The sequence below is a fragment of the Acinonyx jubatus genome, chromosome D3 (assembly GCF_027475565.1).
Source record: "Acinonyx jubatus isolate Ajub_Pintada_27869175 chromosome D3, VMU_Ajub_asm_v1.0, whole genome shotgun sequence".
NCBI classification, from domain to species: Eukaryota; Metazoa; Chordata; class Mammalia; order Carnivora; family Felidae; genus Acinonyx; species Acinonyx jubatus.
This window is the reverse complement of record NC_069392.1, coordinates 10,297,732-10,314,787: the sequence shown is the minus strand read 5'-3', so window position 1 is coordinate 10,314,787 and position 17,056 is coordinate 10,297,732. Positions and strand designations below refer to the sequence as shown.

At 51.0% G+C, this 17,056-nt stretch overlaps 1 protein-coding gene across 1 annotated transcript in view; it reads right to left on the bottom strand.

The window, feature by feature from the left end:
- RPH3A (rabphilin 3A) overlaps positions 1-17,056 on the bottom strand; it is a 102,437-nt gene that overhangs the window by 40,593 nt on the left and 44,788 nt on the right. The window contains exon 4 of the mRNA XM_027043849.2: positions 12,786-12,932. Within this exon, the coding sequence (XP_026899650.1) occupies positions 12,786-12,932 (147 nt within the window). The remainder of the gene's footprint in view (positions 1-12,785; positions 12,933-17,056) is intronic.

Here is a 17,056-nt window from a genome sequence, read left to right as displayed (position 1 = left end):
ACAGAGGATTGAGAAAGCTGGGGGTTAGCCCTGGAGTTGGACTCTCCGGGCTTCAATTTCCTCATCTGTAAAACAGAAGGAGTTGGGTTGTCAAGCTGTGCTTTACGGCACCCCAGAGCTCCTTAGAGCCAGTTGAGGGGCCGTGCACTGTAGTGGTGGGGTGATTCTGAGGGGCCAGAAAACTGCACTTCATCCACAGCATGTCTGCATTTATCCATTCCGTTTGTTTGTTTGTTTGGAATTAGATTTCCTTTGGAAAGCCACAGTTTGAAAAAACAGCCTGAAGTTGTCTAGAGCAGATAAACTTCAGGATGCCTTGCAATGCTGCAGAATTATAACATGTTATGAGACGATGAGGCAAGCTGATGGGAGGCAGGGGATGGTAAACGCATGGAGACATTTTTCTTGTCCACACCCTCTTTCGCGGGTTGCCCTAGCCAGAAAACGGTTAGATTTTGTTCTCCTCTATCAGCGCGGGTCCCAAAGCACAGAGAAGGTGAGAGGCTTGCCTGGGGTCGCTCCGCCAGGGCTAGAATCTAGTTCTCTGTGTCAGTAAATCATCTTTGCTTTCCATGAAGCCCTCCCGGCTTCCTGCCTCAAGTCAAGCCCCAGGAAGACAGCACGGGACAGGTGACCCAATTCCAAACGGCAGTGCGCTTTGCTTAGGAAACTTAAGAGGCTTTCCTGCCTCCTCTTGTAAAATCAAGGCCATGGATTCACTCACCACTTGCAAAACCCACATGAGAGCCTCCACCAAGATGCCTGTTCCTCCCACAGTTCACTCCTAAATGCCGAAAGGCGCCATTAATGGGTCTTGTATGGGGAGTGTCTCATTAGCTTCTCTCAGTGCAGCAAATGGCGTGGAAAAACAACAGATTTAAGATCATTATTCAGATGTCTCAGCTCAGGGACTCTTGTTATTTGTGAATTCAGTAGAGACCAGTAAAGAGAGAAGCATGTGGGTGGGAGGCACAGACCTTCCTTCTCTGCTCCCAGATCGGTTGAGCAGGGGGTTTCCCGCAGCCTACTCATTTTGACATCCTCTCTGTAGCCCCAAATGCCGGGGCCTCAACGTGGAGGGCTCCGACAGCCAAAGAGTATAAACTTAGAAATGAAACTGTGCAGGAAGCTAGGTCAAAATATGTCACAAAAGACCATGAAGACAAGTGGGTCTTTATCCCGGTGATAAAATATTTCAGTGTTTTTACCCTTTTAACGTTTATTTCTTTTTGAGACAGAGAGAGACAGAGCATGAACAGGGGGAGGGGCAGAGAGAGGGAGACACAGAATCGGAAGCAAGCTCCAGGCTCCGAGCCATCAGCCCAGAGCCCGACGCGGGGCTCGAACTCACAGACCGCGAGATCGTGACCTGAGCTGAAGTCGGACGCTTAACCGACTGAGCCACCCCGGCACCCCTCAGTGTTTTTACCCTCGAAGGAATGTTTGTTGTCTCGTCTCGGCGGGAAAACCCTATATGCATCATGAAAGATGCCTGCAACCTTCCATGCATGTCAATCACCCAGACAGCATTCAAAAAGAATACCAACCCGTGGGCCCCCGACTCTAAACCTTCTCAGCTATGGATCTGCTTAAGCCTGGTTTCCAGTATTTCAGCATGCGGCCCTGTTGAGAACCACTGCATGCGGGGACGTTCTCAAAACTTACAGCGCCTCTAGAGCACCTGGGGAGAGTGTTTGACACACATACGATTCTGTGGGATTGCGGTGGGGCCTGGGAATCTGAATATTGAAGTGGCTCCCTCTGTGATCCTGAGGCTGGGGAATTCCGGGCCACACTCTGGTAAGCACTGTAGTAAGGAAGGAAGCAGTCAGGCAAACTGCACGGGGAAATGCTCTCCTTATGTTAAAGGGATTAAAACCCCCAAAACCCAGGAGGTAGAGTCAGGGTGTGAACTTGGGTTTGGAACATGCTCATCTGAATCCCTGCATGGTGTGCACTGGGCAGAAAAGAAAAAAAAAAATGAGAAAGGAAACACCCAAAGAGCCACAGTGATAATCACTGGGTGGTGGGATTATAAGAAAGCTTTATTTCCTTCTTTAATGTCTCCATCACCCACCCTCCTCAAGCACTCAATTGTCTGGACTCCCTCTGCTTCTTTAATTTTCCAAAGTGAACATGTGTTGCCTTTTCTTTCAAAATGTTTATTTATTTATTGAGAGAGAGAGAGAGAGAGAGAGAGAGAGTGAAGGAGAGAGTGGGGGAGGGACAGAGACAGAGGGAGAATCCCAAGCGGGTTACTCACTGTCAGTGCAGAACCTGATGTGGGGCTCAACCCCACAAACCGTGAGATCATGACTTGAGCCAAAATCAAGAGTGGGATGCTTAACCGACTGAGCCATCTAGGCGCCCCACGTGTTGCCTTTACATTAGAAGATAGGGAACAGATAAGGCAGGGTCAAAAGCCATGGGTTTGAATCCTACCTTTTCTCCAGTCAATGACCTTGAAAACCCTCTATTCTCTGGGTGCCCTTTCCCCCAGACGTTAACGTGAGGGGTTAGATGAGGTGCACCTCAAGTTTCCTCCCATGGGCAGCGTTCGGGGAGTCTCAGATCCTGAGGCTGAAACATCCAGATTTCCCTGGTGTTTTGAAATAGAAGATCCCTCAAGGACTAAGAGAAGGACCGCTCTGTGTCAGCAGCCTGGTGTTTGCCTGTCTAATGCCTCCACATTAAGTGCCCAATTAGCTGGACACCGTACATGGCTGTCACTCTCTAGTTATGTCTTTACATGCCCGATTAATTTTATGACTACAACTCACGCCTTGCATCCAGGAAACACATCCATCACCAGCGTGGACACTTAAGGGGAGCTGTTGGTTACTCAGCGAAGCCGAGTGGGCACGTCCCATTTCCCAGGATGCTCCCAGAGGTACCAGAAAGGGTGCATCTCTTCCTCTAGGCATCAGCGGACAATCCCTGGGGGTGGCGGGAAGGGGTTCCCAGCTTGGTCTGACCTTGCTATCCGAATGGATGCAGATGGGCTACTCATTCATTCAATTATTTACGGAGCACCTGCTATGTGAGGACCCACCTGGGAGCCAAACAGGTGAGTCCCTGTTTGCACGGACCTGACATTATAGAGAGAGACTCGGGCATTATTGAAATCATCATAATCATGCTATAGTAAAGTTCTCTGAAGGGCAGTTATGGGCAGCTAGGAGAACGTGTAAGAGAGGGACGTGAACAGTGAGGAAGGGGCCTCGGAGGAAGTGACTGTAGAGCTGAGACATGAGGATAAGGAGGAACTGGACCAGTAAAGAGGGCTGAGGAAAAGTACTAGGAAGAAGAGGCAACAGCATGTGCAAAGTATTTGAGAGATGTTCAGTATGGCCAGTGGGCTGGATGGTAGAAGATGAGGCTGGAAGGGTGGGCAGGGGCTGCTCCGTGCCAGATCTTAATAGGATACCATTACCGGGTTTTAGGTAGAGGAGACTCAATCTCCCCCGTTTTGAGACAACACGTGGACGTAAGAACGGAGCCCATGAGAGGATCACAGCAGTGAGGACTTCAGAGCTGTAGTGGGTCCAGGCAGAATGAGGCAGGTGGGTCCCCAATCTTTGTCTACCCATGGGGCTGGACCAGGTCTCTTGAAACTACTAGATTGTTCCCTGTGGGTCTAACTCAGTATGGCTAAGAGTACACTCGCAAGAGGACCTAGAATTCCCATTGCCTGAGACCAGACTTTGAGGATCTGCTCCGTGTTAGTTTCCTATTGCTGCCATAACAAATCACTGCCACCTTAATGGCTTAAAACAACATATATATATATTACCTTTATTACCTTCACAGTTCTGGAGACCAGATGTCTGACACAGGTTTCACTGGCTGAAGTTAAGGTGCTGGGAAGGCTGTGTTCTTTCTGGAGGTTCCAGGGACAAACCTGTTTCCTTGCCTTTCCCAGTTTCCAGAAACTGCCTACAGTCCTTGACTCATGACCCTTTCCTCCATCTTCAAAGCCAGCGGTGTGGCAATTTCCAACCTTGCTGTGACTCTGACCCTCCTGCCTCCCTCTTATAAGGACCCACGTGATTACATGGGGTCCACCAGATAATTGCCACCCGGGTCATATTTCCGACTGATTCACATCAGAATCAGACTTCAGCCCTCCTCTCCACAGCAAGGTTGGGGCAATATCTCCCTGCCTGGCTGTGGATGTCAGACAAGCCAAGCCTGGGACTCTGCAGGATCCCAATCACCTTCTCTTGGTGCTCACGCTCAACTCCAGGAAAATGCAGGTTCCCTACATGCAGGTACACATGCACACACTTGCAGAATTTAGAAACAGGCAGGGACACAAGGATTGGGGTGCCAGTTTGGGGGTGAGTTTGCCTGGGTCTACATTTGGCCCTGCACTTCCTAGCTCTGTGACCCCAAGAAAGTTACTTAACCCTTCTGAGCCTCTGTTTTTCACCTGTAAATTAGGGAAAACAAAATCCTTACCTCCCAGGACTGTTGCAAAGATGCAGTGAGAGTGTTTGTAAAATTCCCCAGAACACGGTAACTACTGAGTAATGGTTGCTGTTAATTATTTCTTCTAGAAATGTGTGGCTCCTATGGCTCCCCGGTCTCACACTTCTTCTGTGTAATGAGGATGCTATCATCTGCCCACGGAACCTGTCTTTTGAAAGCTTTAGAAGGAGCTGCAGTGACTAGAAACTGACACGGAGAGCACACGTACCCACAGGTGAACACATATGCCCACAGGCACACCTGGAGAGGCACATGGCCACGTGCACCTGTGAGCACACACACGCTCACACACACGCGCGTGATCGTACCTCCGGGCAGAACACATCTTCACACATACGGCTATCCCTCCACCACCCTCGCCGAGAGCCCAGCCCCATCTGGCTGCTTTCTGCAGACAAGGACAGAAACCAAGTCAAGGACTGACCGACACCGCCTGTTTGTAAAGCTCAGCCTCCCTCAAAAAGTCCAAACTGGCTTCGGAAGCATTCAGGCGACTACTTCTGAGCTTTCAAATGCGTATTGCTGCATCGGCTACGGAAGAATGTTGAGGAGAAGGCTAATGGGTGTACAATTACACCGGGAAGTAGGCTTAATGTGGCATGCTGCGGGGCTGAGGCACCCTGCCTGGGAGGCGTGATGGCTTTGCGGGCGATCCCTCAATCGGGGAGGGAGATGGCGTAAAGCCGGGGCTGGGCCGGGGCGGCTGCCTTTAGAGCAGCAGTAGGTTGGATTACACATGATTCATAAAAACACAGCAAAAGGGGAGGGTGGATGTCATGTTGCCTCCCTGTCTCTGTTTCGTCAATTCCAGAGTCATGCTGTTTTTCCCTCACCCTAATTTCCCAGCTGAGGGTGGGGGGGGGGGGTGGATATTACCGTCAAGTTTATTAAACTTGGCGTTTTCTTAAATCAAGATCAGATCATTTGCTGTGAACGGGGACATGGCTGCTCTGACGGCGACTGGCCTGAGACTCCGCTGCCAAGGTCTCGCAGAAACCTGTCCTTAAGTGACTGAGCTGTCCTATCACGAAGCCATTCGGCTGGCATGCGGGGTGCGAGTATCTCAGACTCATTAATTCTCACTGTTGTTTATTACTGGCGACACCTGGGGAGCCGTGGATCCTAATTTCTCTCCTTGATGGATTGGTGAACGGGATTCCTGCCTGGGCCTCAGCTCTTCGGGGAGGGGGGTCACCTCGGCTCAGAGTTGGAGACGAGGGAGCCAAGAGAAAAAGACAGCTGGAGGGTTCAGCCGAGCTAAGGTAGTCAATGCCAGGTAAGGTGCTGGGTCATTAGAAACCCAATAATTGTCATGGTTACCAGGAGCTGTGCTAAGTACTCTATATGCATTGTTTTCCTTGGGCCATCTTCAACCCGTGACAGCAGCTCTAGGATTCACCCCCATTTTACAGATGGGCAACTGAGGCACACAGAGCCTGTAAGAGGAAAAATGGCGCTGGAGGCTAGGTCTAGCTGCCCAGATACTGGTGCCTGCTTTAGTTTCCCTTCAGTGCTTACAGTTAGAGCTCTTTCTAACCCCTTCCTCGGCCTGGCCTGGAGGAGGGGACGAGGGTCACTGCGGTGGAGAGACATGAACTGCCCCACTGAAGGAAGAAGTGTGTGAGCTGGAACCAGTTACCCTGAGTGAGGATCTGAGATCCCCTGTAAATTCTGGACTTCCCTAAATCCCTCAACTCATTTGTCAGCTGCCTTCCCTCCCTGCACCCCAAAAGGCCATAGGATAAAGTGGAAAGACAGATTCAAGTTCCAAGTCTGGTTTGGCCACGCAAAGGCTGTGTGCCTCTGGGCAAGTATCTTAACCTCACTGAGCTTCTTTCCTCAGCGGTATGGCAGGGACAACAGTCTGTCTCTCAACGAGGACATTAAGAAAATGAAAGGAAATATAACATATCGGGCAGTCCCTCACACAGCGCTTGGCAATAAATATTTGCTTTTCTATAGAATAGCAGAGTAAGACTCTGGTCCTGGAGCCAGTCTGCCTCAGTATGTAATCCCAGTGCCAGCCTTTATTAACCATGTGACCCTGGGCAAGGTGCTTCACCTCTCTGTGCCTCGTTTCCTGATCTGTCAAATGGGAATGATAATAATGTGGCCGAATGCATAGGGTTGTCGTGAAAGTTACATAAAGGAATCCGTATAAAGCTTCGAGCACAGAGCTGCCATGTGGTGCTTTGTAAGAAGAGCAAGCTACCATTTTACTTCTCTAGACGCTGAGCATGGTTGCAGGAAAATTTTCAAGTTTGTCTCTTCTCCCTTTTGTGAACCACCAGACAGAAAGGGCAAGCGCTGTGGTTCATTCAGCAGGGAGCGTGTGGCAATGGCTGGAGACATCTGGGGCTGTCACAGCTGGGTGAGGCATCACTACAGGCATCTAGCAGGGGAGGCCAGGAATGCTGCATAAAAAAAAAAGATCCTACAATGCACGGGACAGTGCACACCACAAAGAATGATCTGTCCCCAAGTGTACTCAGTACAAAGGTTGAAAAACTCCAGCCTGGAAAGACTTGGGAGACGACATGGGCCAACTCCCCATTTTACAGATGAGGTCCAGGAGGCAGTGAGGTTAAAGTGATTCCATGAGAGGCTTACGGGTTAGGCTTCACTCATCATACGCTATTCATCTAACGAGTATTTATTTGTTCTCTCTTTTATGCCAGACACTGGGCTACTTAGCGAATTAAGAAGACTTCTATGTTCATCTTGCACAAACAGATTCTATAAAGTATTAATGCGATCGGGCATTAGAAACCATTGATCCACAAATAAAATTTAAAAAAGAAAGAAAGAAAGAAACCACTGGTCCAATACCTGGGGAAACTAAGGTACTACTCAGTGGTTCTTAACAAAGGAGGGTTCAGAGTCCCCCCGCCCTCTTCCAGAGTATGCTGAAATCTATCAATATTCCTTCTCAAAAAAATACAGACACATGTATAAATGTCTCCAAACCCCTGAATCCTATCTACAGAACATTTAGGACTCCAGGTCAAAAAAGAAAAAGAAGAAGAAGAAGAAGAAGAAGAAGAAGAAGAAGAAGAAGAAGAAGAAGAAGGTGGTGGTGGTGGTGGTTGTAAGTGGTCCTCCTTTGGAAAGGGGAGAGTATGACCCCCTTACAAATCACAGGAAAGATGTCTACCCAATGCAATGTCGCAAATTATAGGTATTATTACTCACTTCTCCCTCTGTCCACATTTTGGAAAAATTCTGTGCCAAAAATATGAGGGATGATGGAACCGAGATGGGGAGGTGACAGAACCCAACAGATTCTGTCAACAACAGGTCTCCCTGTGTCTCTCTGCCTTCCTCTTCCATCCCAGCGTCTGGACACCAAGGTTAATGACAAATCCTAATTACTTTTGTGGGCCCATCTGTTTAGGGAAATTGACCTCCAATGGAAGCCACCCGGCTGCCCATCCCTTGGCAGGCAGGATATGTGAGCCAATGCCTTTGAGAGGCTCTGGACAGAAAGAAATGTAATGAGGATGTGGAGGGATCTATCTAACCACAGGGTAAAAACAAAATGAAAACCGCCGACAGGGTTTCCTAGGCAAAGGTTTAACTCCAGAGTTAATACATGCAACACTTTGGGGGACACCCTATGGGTGTCTGTCCAATGCAGGAAGGTTCTTTTCACACTCAGCAGCCGCATCTGTAGCCCGGCGACCCCTGGCCACAGCTGGTTGGAGGAGAGGTGGATGCTCAGGGTGAGCTGGGCCAGTCAGGGTTCCTTCCCTGGGAATCTGGAATTAGGGCCAAAAAGAGCTATAAAAATCCAGGAGGTACAGTATCGGTAGGTTTTCTAATATGTCAGATGAGAAGCAAAACTTTCCTGAGGCCAGGCTGTGTTCCTGCCCTCGGATCCCTTGAGATCTCTCCAAATCCTTATGTTAAACTCCCCTTTTTGCAGAAGGTGAAGCCTCCAAAGATGGCCGCCATCAGAGCCTTCCTTCCCTGGTGGCCCAAGTCATTCTTCCATAAGGAGAAGGGACCTATTTCCCCTCTCCAGTAGAACATGGAGGGGTGATGCCCTACCAGTTCCAGACCTAGCTGGTAGAAGTCCTGACGAACGTCCATCTTTGCTCCCTTGGGATCTGGCTGCCATGGAGAGCAGCTCAGGCCAGACTATCGAAAAAGGAGAGATCCCATGGAGAGAGCAAGCCACAGAGAGAACACGGGAGCACGGACTTAGGATTGCAGCTCTCAGCCCCGCCACCAGCCGAATGCAGCTGAGGGAGTGACCCCAGCCTGTGCCCCGTGGAGTTGAAAACCCGTCCAGCAGAGCCCTGCCTGAATTCTCAACCCACAGGATCGCGAAACACAATGACTGTGGTTTCTTTCAGTCACTAAGTTGTGGGTGGCTGTTGCGCAGCAGTAACAGATGACTCAAGCAGTCTCCCTGGAATTAATTTCCTCTCCTGCCAATAGTAGTCCGGGCACGTCGAACAACCTCTGACATCCCACTTAGTGCTTCAATAAGGAATGTGGGGGCAAAATGAGGCTGTTTGATGAATTTCCTTTCTGGCTACTATCTCTTCCTCTAGGGATGCTGAGGAGAGCAGGGCTGGGCTATGGGCCGAGTGGTGAGCCAAGGTTTAGGCACTCCTGCCCCCACTCTCCAGGGAGAGAAGCGGTCCTGTCTGCTGCTTGCCTGGGGCTCCCTGGGGTGGTCAGCTCCGGCCAAATTGGCCTAGGGAGGCAGCGCCTCCTGGGAGGCCTGAGGAAGATTCTTCTCTGTATCGCTCAGAGCCACAGGAGTGCGCAGACCAATGTTGGTAGCTTTGGAGATACAAACAGGTGAAGAGGAACCGGAAAGGAACCACGAGACCAGCACAGAATGGGTTCCAGCTTCTAGCTCCGCAAGGTCCCCTCCAAATCTGGGCTTTAAAAATCTCCATGTTCTTTGGAGTCTAAGAATTTGGGGCCAGGCCTTCAGGAAAGACACCCAAGTCAGCTGAGAGCTAAAAGCAGAATTCTGAAAGCTAGCCAGCCAGAGACGTACATCTTGGCTCCATGTGACCTTGGGCAAGCGACCTTGGGCAAATCGCTTCTCTAAGCCTGTTTCCTCACCTGCAAAAGGGGGTTAAATAATAGCACCTACTTGACAGGGTTGAGAGAAGCAGTTAAGGAGTTAATCTCCAGGAAGTTTTAGATTCAATGCTTGGCCCATAGTAAGTGCTCAATAAATGGTGCCCAGTATGATGATTTCAAACCACTTCCTAGAAGACTCCACACAATAGAGCTGGTGTGAACCCAGAAGGGGTCTCACATACATCTGCCATTTCGGGTTCTGAAATGGGACCCCCGTTGGCACCCTGTTTTCAGACTTGCTTCGTTTCATGTCTGATGTATCATCTTGCTTTCTTCTGACTCTGCTCTGATCCCCTCCCAGGGCAGCATGGATAGAACAGGAATGAGGGCAGGTCTGAGATCGTAAGACACAGACAGCGATGGGTTTGCCTCTGGCAATGCTACCAGCAAGAACTGGCTGCTGGAACAGGGCAGGGAGACAGCCACGGCCAGAATCCTGTGGGACTGTCCTCCCCCACTCTGGCAGAAAGCACATCTCAGCAAAGGGACACTCTGTCATCAAGAGCTTGGCCCCGGCCTCCCTGGAAGCCTCTCAAATCTCCTTGAGGGGAAGCCAGGGCTGCTGGAATTCCAGGGCTTGCCAAACAGGCGTCTCAGGGCATAATTCTAGAACGGAAGCCCTGGCCGGGGTCAAAGACTGAGCTTCCTAAGCAAATTCATCTCTAAACGACTGCCACCATTTATGGAGCGTGTGCTCTGTTCCAGGCACTACGATAATCCTGTGCCTCCTAACTAAACACTCACCAAGAATTATGCGCTGATGTTGTCCCCATTTTACAGAGGAGGAAACTGAGGCACAGAGAGGCTAACGTGGTGTACCTAAGGTCACACAGAGGGTAAGTGGTAGAGCTGGAATTTGAACCCAGGTATCTCTGACTCTGGGTGCCCAGTTGTTAACCACGGTGCTATTCTACCACGTCACCACGTTAGTTGAGGCAATATGACAGGACATGGAGGACGAAGCAGGGGACCCATCTATCCTGTTCTAGAATGTTCCAGAATGTTCATGCTGCAATCTGCTCGGGCCACAGAGACCTCCTTAACTTCACCCTCAGAGGCAGCCCATCTGATACATTTGAACATGGCTGGCACCCCTGGCCACAGCTGATCGGATGAGAGCCCCTGACATAAGCCAGCCAATCAGAGTGCCTTCCCTGGGAATTTGGACCCTCGGCTACAAGATTCTAAATTCTCCATCATCTTGGCCACAGGGGATATCTACAGAAATTTGGGGCAATATGGTCTGCCACGTTCACTCACTTACTCAGCAAATATTTTACTGCACACCTACTATGAGCCAGGCTCTGAGAATTCACTAGTGAACAAAACAGGCAAACATCTCTACCTATAGGATTCTCACAACCTAACAGGGCAGAGATGTACAAGAGTCAAAATAAATATATAACATATAAAATATGTTACCTGATTGTAAGCACTATGCCAGAAAATGGCTGAGAGGAGTTTTGCTGGTAAGTGTCTACTCTTAAAACCCGTATCCCTCACTTCCAAAAGGCTGAGGCCCATTGTTGGGGGAAGTGAACACACACATAGGCACACACACACACACTCACAGACCTCCTGCCTGGACGACTTCCCACCCTTGATAGGTCTTTTATAAAGCAAAATTAAGGGGAGCCTGGCTGGCTCAGTCGATTAAGCATCCGACTCCCGGTTTTGGCTCAGGTCATGATCTCACGGTTCCGTGGGTTCAAGCCCCGCATCGGGCTCTGCACGGACAGTGCAGAACCTGCTTGGGATTTTCCTTCTCCCTCTCTCTCTGCTCCTCCCCCCCCCCCTCAAAATAAATAAACTTAAAAAAATAATAGAAAGAAAAATTAAGAATTCGATCCTATAAGCAGGCCCCTTGAGATCTCTCCCTTCGGCAGCCTCCGGGGTATTCAGACGGAGGGCGACCCATGAGGCGGACCCAGGAAGTACGTGGCAGGCGCCCGTCATATGTCAGCAGTGCTCCCCATCCACCCTGAGTAAAATCGTCTGCAGAGACTCAAACCAAAGGCGCCAACTTCCAGTCTCCATCCAAGAACCTCTTTAACCCTTAGCTGAGTGTGTGGGTAGGGACATAAACGGCACCTCGGTGCCTGCGTCCGTTGTAAGCAATTGGCAAGGGCCGCCCCTGGCAGAAGGGGGACTGGGAAGGGGGCTGGGAAGGAGCACGTCCATTTGAGACCCTGGTCCTGGAGGACCCTCCAGCGGACCGGCATCCCGACAGCCGGTCTTCCACCTGTACCAAGAGCTCCCATACACACATACTGTCCTAGGTCCCTGCCTGCCTCCTACCTCCCCGACCCCACGGTCACCCCCGCTTTCTCCACTCCTCCCGTCGCGAGACCACCCACACACTGCTCCCTCACTCTCTAGCACTGGCCTTGCTCACTGATTTTGTCACTCTCTGACGCACCTGTTACACAGCCTCCTTCTAGCCCTTGCTCCTCTCCCCATACATTTTTAAACTATCTGCTCTCCAAACTCCACCTTTCCCTTCTTCTTACCATTTAGGAAACACTGAGTGTCACCAGGGTCTGGGCCAGGGAGCTTACATGCATCATGTCATCTGCTGCTTGCAACAGTCCTGTGGGATAAGTACTGTCGTGCCCCCCACCCGACACGTGAGCAAACGGAGGCTCAGAGAGGTGAGGCATCATGCCCGGGACCCACAGCGGGCAAGCAGGGAACTGGGACAAAACCCTGGGGTTCTTCAAGTCCAGACCTGTCAGGTTAACCTCTGCTGCCTCCCTCTCGTGCTGTCTCCCTCTTTCAAGCTCCATTTCTGCAATTCTCTTTTCTAAGTTCATTTCAAATGCACTATTGGGCATACCGTCCCTAGACAGACACTCTTCTCCTTAGCTCTCCCTCGGCTGTATATTCTGGTCAATGGTGACTCCAGAGCATATTTCTGCGTAACTGAAATGGCCAAGACGCCCTGCGCTCACAATCACTGGCCCCCAGGCCCCTCCCTAGCGAGCCCCAGCCCATTCTCTCTCCTCCTCCCTGAGCTCTCCCACCTAATGCCACAAGGATACCAGTTCTGCAGGGTCAGCGGTCTGGCAGGTCACGGACGGCAAACCCTCAGGGAAGCCCCGCCACCCCAGCACACCCCTGGGCGGCACAGCCTGCCGGCCCTCGGGCCCCGGGGGCTCTCCGGACAGACGGCAGGTGTCAGGCCTCACCCAATTCGCTCCTGCTCCATCTCTTCCATTTTCTCGGCTCGAGCGATCACCCTGTTGATGATTTCCTTCTCCTCATCTGTCAGCTCTTCCTGCTTCCTCTGTCTGTCGGGCGGACCACTGGGATGCACGGGCCAGCCTGCCTGGAGCCTGAAAGGTAACATGGGAAGGCGTGAGGCTGTGCAGCAGGAAGAAGACTGTGGTTAGGTTCTGGTCCCTGGTGTCTTCAGTTAAAATTCCTGCTGGGAAACTCTCCAGCTAGGAGATGAGCCTCAGTTTGCTCATCTGTACAATGGGACACGTTCCTCCCTCATAGGGTTCTCATGAGTTTCTGTCTACCGAGTGCTTAGCACATGGTAGGCATATTCTGTGAGCAGCATTTGTAGGAAGTTCAGGAGAACCCAGAGAGTAAAGGTGTTCTCGGGAGAAGAACCCAGAACAGTAGACTCCACAGCCGGAGGGGAAACCATTCTGGGAGGAGGGGGTCCGAGGCTGACCCAGCTCCTGCCTGCACATATGTTCTGTTTGTGCAGCAGATTATTTCCTCTATAAGTTGGAAAGAATTGCCAACAGGGTTTACAAAAAGCTCGTCATTTCACAAAAACATCCAGATTTCCAGCCTCAGAAGCTCCCGTAGCGTTTTGCATTCCATCCTGTGCTTTTTTTGGCTTTTCTTTCCTTCTTTCTTTCTTTCTTTCTTTCTTTCTTTCTTTCTTTCTTTCTTTCTTTCTTTCTTTCTTTCTCTGTCTCTCTCTCTCTCTCTCTCTCTCTCTCTTTCTTTCTTTCTTTCTTTCTTTTAAAGTCAGCACTGACACAGCACCTCCTGGGTGCCCACATGATCCCGCTGCCTCCTCATGCCGTCCCTACAGGGCAGGGGCTGTTATTGTCTGCTTACTGGTGAGGAGACCCCAATACGGAGCAGTGAGACCACCTGCCCAAAGTCACATGGCTGGGAGGTGGCAGAGGTGGAATCCAGAGCTGGGCAGGCTGCACACTTAACCTCCACGACACAGAGGGAATGGAAGGCCAGCCCCACAGCCCTGGTGACGGTGCGGAGGGTCAAAGGGGGCCGGGTGGAGAGCTAGTGCTGTTGTCATTATCTCTGCTAATAAGATGGTCCACGCCCCATGGCGCTGAGGTGCCCCCCCTGAGTGGAAAGCAAGGTTAAATACTGCTGGAAATCCTTGTCCCTGCTAGGGAAAAAAATCAGTAGAGTAGGAATCCTCCGGCCCCAGCACCCCATTAGCTGTCTGCTTCTATTATTTCCACTGCTCTAATCACATCAGCAGGCATGAAATTGCCTTTTGACGCTCAAAGTTGCAAATTAAAAGCCCCATCTCCCTCCCTCCCCCGGCTTCTCTTCCATTCTCCCACCCTTAGCTGGTTTGGTCTGAAGAGCGGAGAAGGAAGAGTCTGGAAGCGAAGAGAAGCAGATGTCTTGGACAAGCCTGACGTTGAGAAAGGGAAGGGAGGTGTGTGGCCTGGGGAAATGCTGATGGAAACGTACCTTGCCTTGCAGCAGGGGCCTCTGGGGATGAACACCTGATCGACGCACTTGGCCCACTCTGCTCAAACCCCTCCAATGGCTTTGCACTGGTTGAGAATAACACCCATGACTACATACAGGCAGTGGGCGAACACCATTGGGAATATAAGTACCAATGACCTGTACACTTTAAAATGGTTCATGTTATATTATCGTGTGAACTTTACCTAAATAAAATAGGACCTGCTCTTTTGGCCCACGTGCAAAATCCTACCCGGTCTGTCCTTAACCTGTGTCTCCATCCTCGTGGCCTCCAGCTCTCCCTTATCCCTATAGTCAGCTGCACTGGCTTCCCTGCTCAGTCCCAAACTCCGAAACCTTGTTTCTGCCTCAGGGCCTTTGCACTTCCTGTGTCTCCCGCCAGGAACACTCATTATTCAGGCCTCAGCTCAAATACCAGCTGCTCAGAGAGGCCTTCCTTGATCCCCCATTGCCCAGATTTATTTTCTTCATGGGGCCTATCACTAATTCAAACTATCTTTCTAAAAAAATTTTGTTACCTGTTTACTGCATCTCTCTACACGCAACCCCCCCTACCCCTGCACCAGAATGTTGGTTTCAGGAGGGCAGGGGCCTTGTCTGGGTCTGGGTCACTACTGTGTCAATCGTATTTAGAATAGTGTGTGAGAGTGAGCACAGAAAGTTATTGAATTAAGACACAGTCCCTTGTGGCCCAAAGGGATGTTAAAAGTCTAATCCTAAGGGTGACCTAAGCAGTGGAACTTGGTTAGTCTAAAGGACCAAGGACAGCTCCCTGGGGAAGTGACAGCCATGTTAAGACCCAGACAGAGATCTGCTGCGATACAAGCAAAGCTTACATTTGGGACTGTTTGTTTGCACAGGCACCTTCCCAGACCCCAGGAGGGGCATTAGCAATGGTCCTGTGAGCTGAAAAATTTGTAAAAGCAAGGTAAAGAGGGCCCCCCAAATTATGTAAGCTTCAGGCCCCAGAGCAGCACTAGGGCCCCTGCGGAGACCGCAAGGGTAAGGTGAAATCCAGGAGAGGACAGCAGAGAACGAGACCGGGCCTGGCGACGGGAGTAAACAGTCGTTGCGAAGGCTTGGAGTTGAGAGAGCGGGCAGAGTGCCGGAGGAGGTGAAGATCAACGTGGCAGCCAGCCTGCAGGGTGGTCCCCTAGGACCCCTGCCTCCTGGTATTCACGCTGACTTCCGGCCGGTCCCGTGTGACCAAGAAATACAGTGGGAGTGGCAGTGCGTGACTTCCAAGGCTGGGTCGTAAAAGCCATCGCAGCCTCTGCCTTGTGGCCTTGGATCGTTTGCCCTGGGGGAAGCCAGACGCCATGTCATGAGGACATGCTAACATCCCTGTGGAAAAGCCCCATGTGCAGGGGAAGGGAGACCCCCAGCCACAGCCAGTGCCATCTTGACTGCTCCACGGTCCTCCAGCCCCCAGCAAGCCCTGGGAGGACACCAACTGCACGAGTAACCCTGTGGGGGAAGCACCCGCCACCCTCAAATTCCCACCAACAGAAACCGGGAGATGTGATAAAGGTTTCATTGTTTGCAGCCACCAAGGTTGAAGCGATTTGTCCTGCAGGTACTGGAAAAACTCGGCTGGAGGGTAGAGACAGAGTGGCAAAAAGCCCCATCTACAGGGTCTGTATCGGGAATATAAGTGCCTCTCCCTCTCCCTCTCCCTCTCCATTTTGTATGGATGTCCTTTCTATATTCTCTATTGCTGCATCACGAGTTATTACCGATTTAGGGGCTTAAAACAGCACACATTTGTGATCTCACAGTGTCTGTGTCCATCCAGGCCCGGCTACGCCGGCTCCTCCGCTTGGCATCTCATGAGGACGCAGTCAGGTGTTGGCTGTGCTGTGTTCTCATCTGGATGCTTGACCGGGGAGGGGGGAAATATCAGCTTCCAGGCAAATTTGGGTTGCTGGAAGGATTCATTTCCTTGCAGCTGCGTAACTGAGGGCCTGGCTTTTTGTTAGCAGTTGGCAAGAGGCTACCCCTGGGGTCCTGGGGGCAATCCGCAATTCCTAACCAAGTGGGCTTCTCCAACTTCATCCTGGGAGCTGCTTGCTTCATCAAGTACGCCAGGGGGACCTGGCTCCTGTCAGCTGAGAAAGAGTCTTATACAACATAATGTAATCACGAGAGTGACGTCCCGTCCCTTTGCTGTATCCTATACGTTAGAAACAGGTCCCGGGTCCCACCCACCCTCAGGCGCCCTCACCTTGAGGGGACCTTGATTACACAAAGGCATGAACACCAGAACATTGTCTGTCTGCCACGGCCTCCCCAGCAGGGGTCTTTCCAGCCTTGCTTGAATGCTCCCCACAATGGAGACCTCACTTTCTCAGGGAGCCTGTGATGTTGAATTGGAAAGATCTTCCTTACAGTGGGCTAATATCCCTGAGCCTGACGTTTCTTCAATTATTTTTAAAGGATGCACTGGACTCCAGCATAATGAAGATCACCCACCCTTCCCAAAAGAGCCTGCGTCATAACCTAATTCAGCCACCCCTCCCCCAGGTCCCTCTGGCTTTCCCTAGAAATGGACGTCCCAACTGGCCCTATTCTTCCCTCCTTTGTCCTCACTTTTCTTCCTTCTACCTCTTCTGATCCCTCTCCATTTATGTCCTGCCTTTACAAAGCAGCCTAGTGACCAAAAACAGAGCACAGGTGAGATGCTGGGCCATGTTCCCAGTGGAGACCCCTTCAAGGACGTGTTCCTGGAGCTCACCAGCTGGTCGTG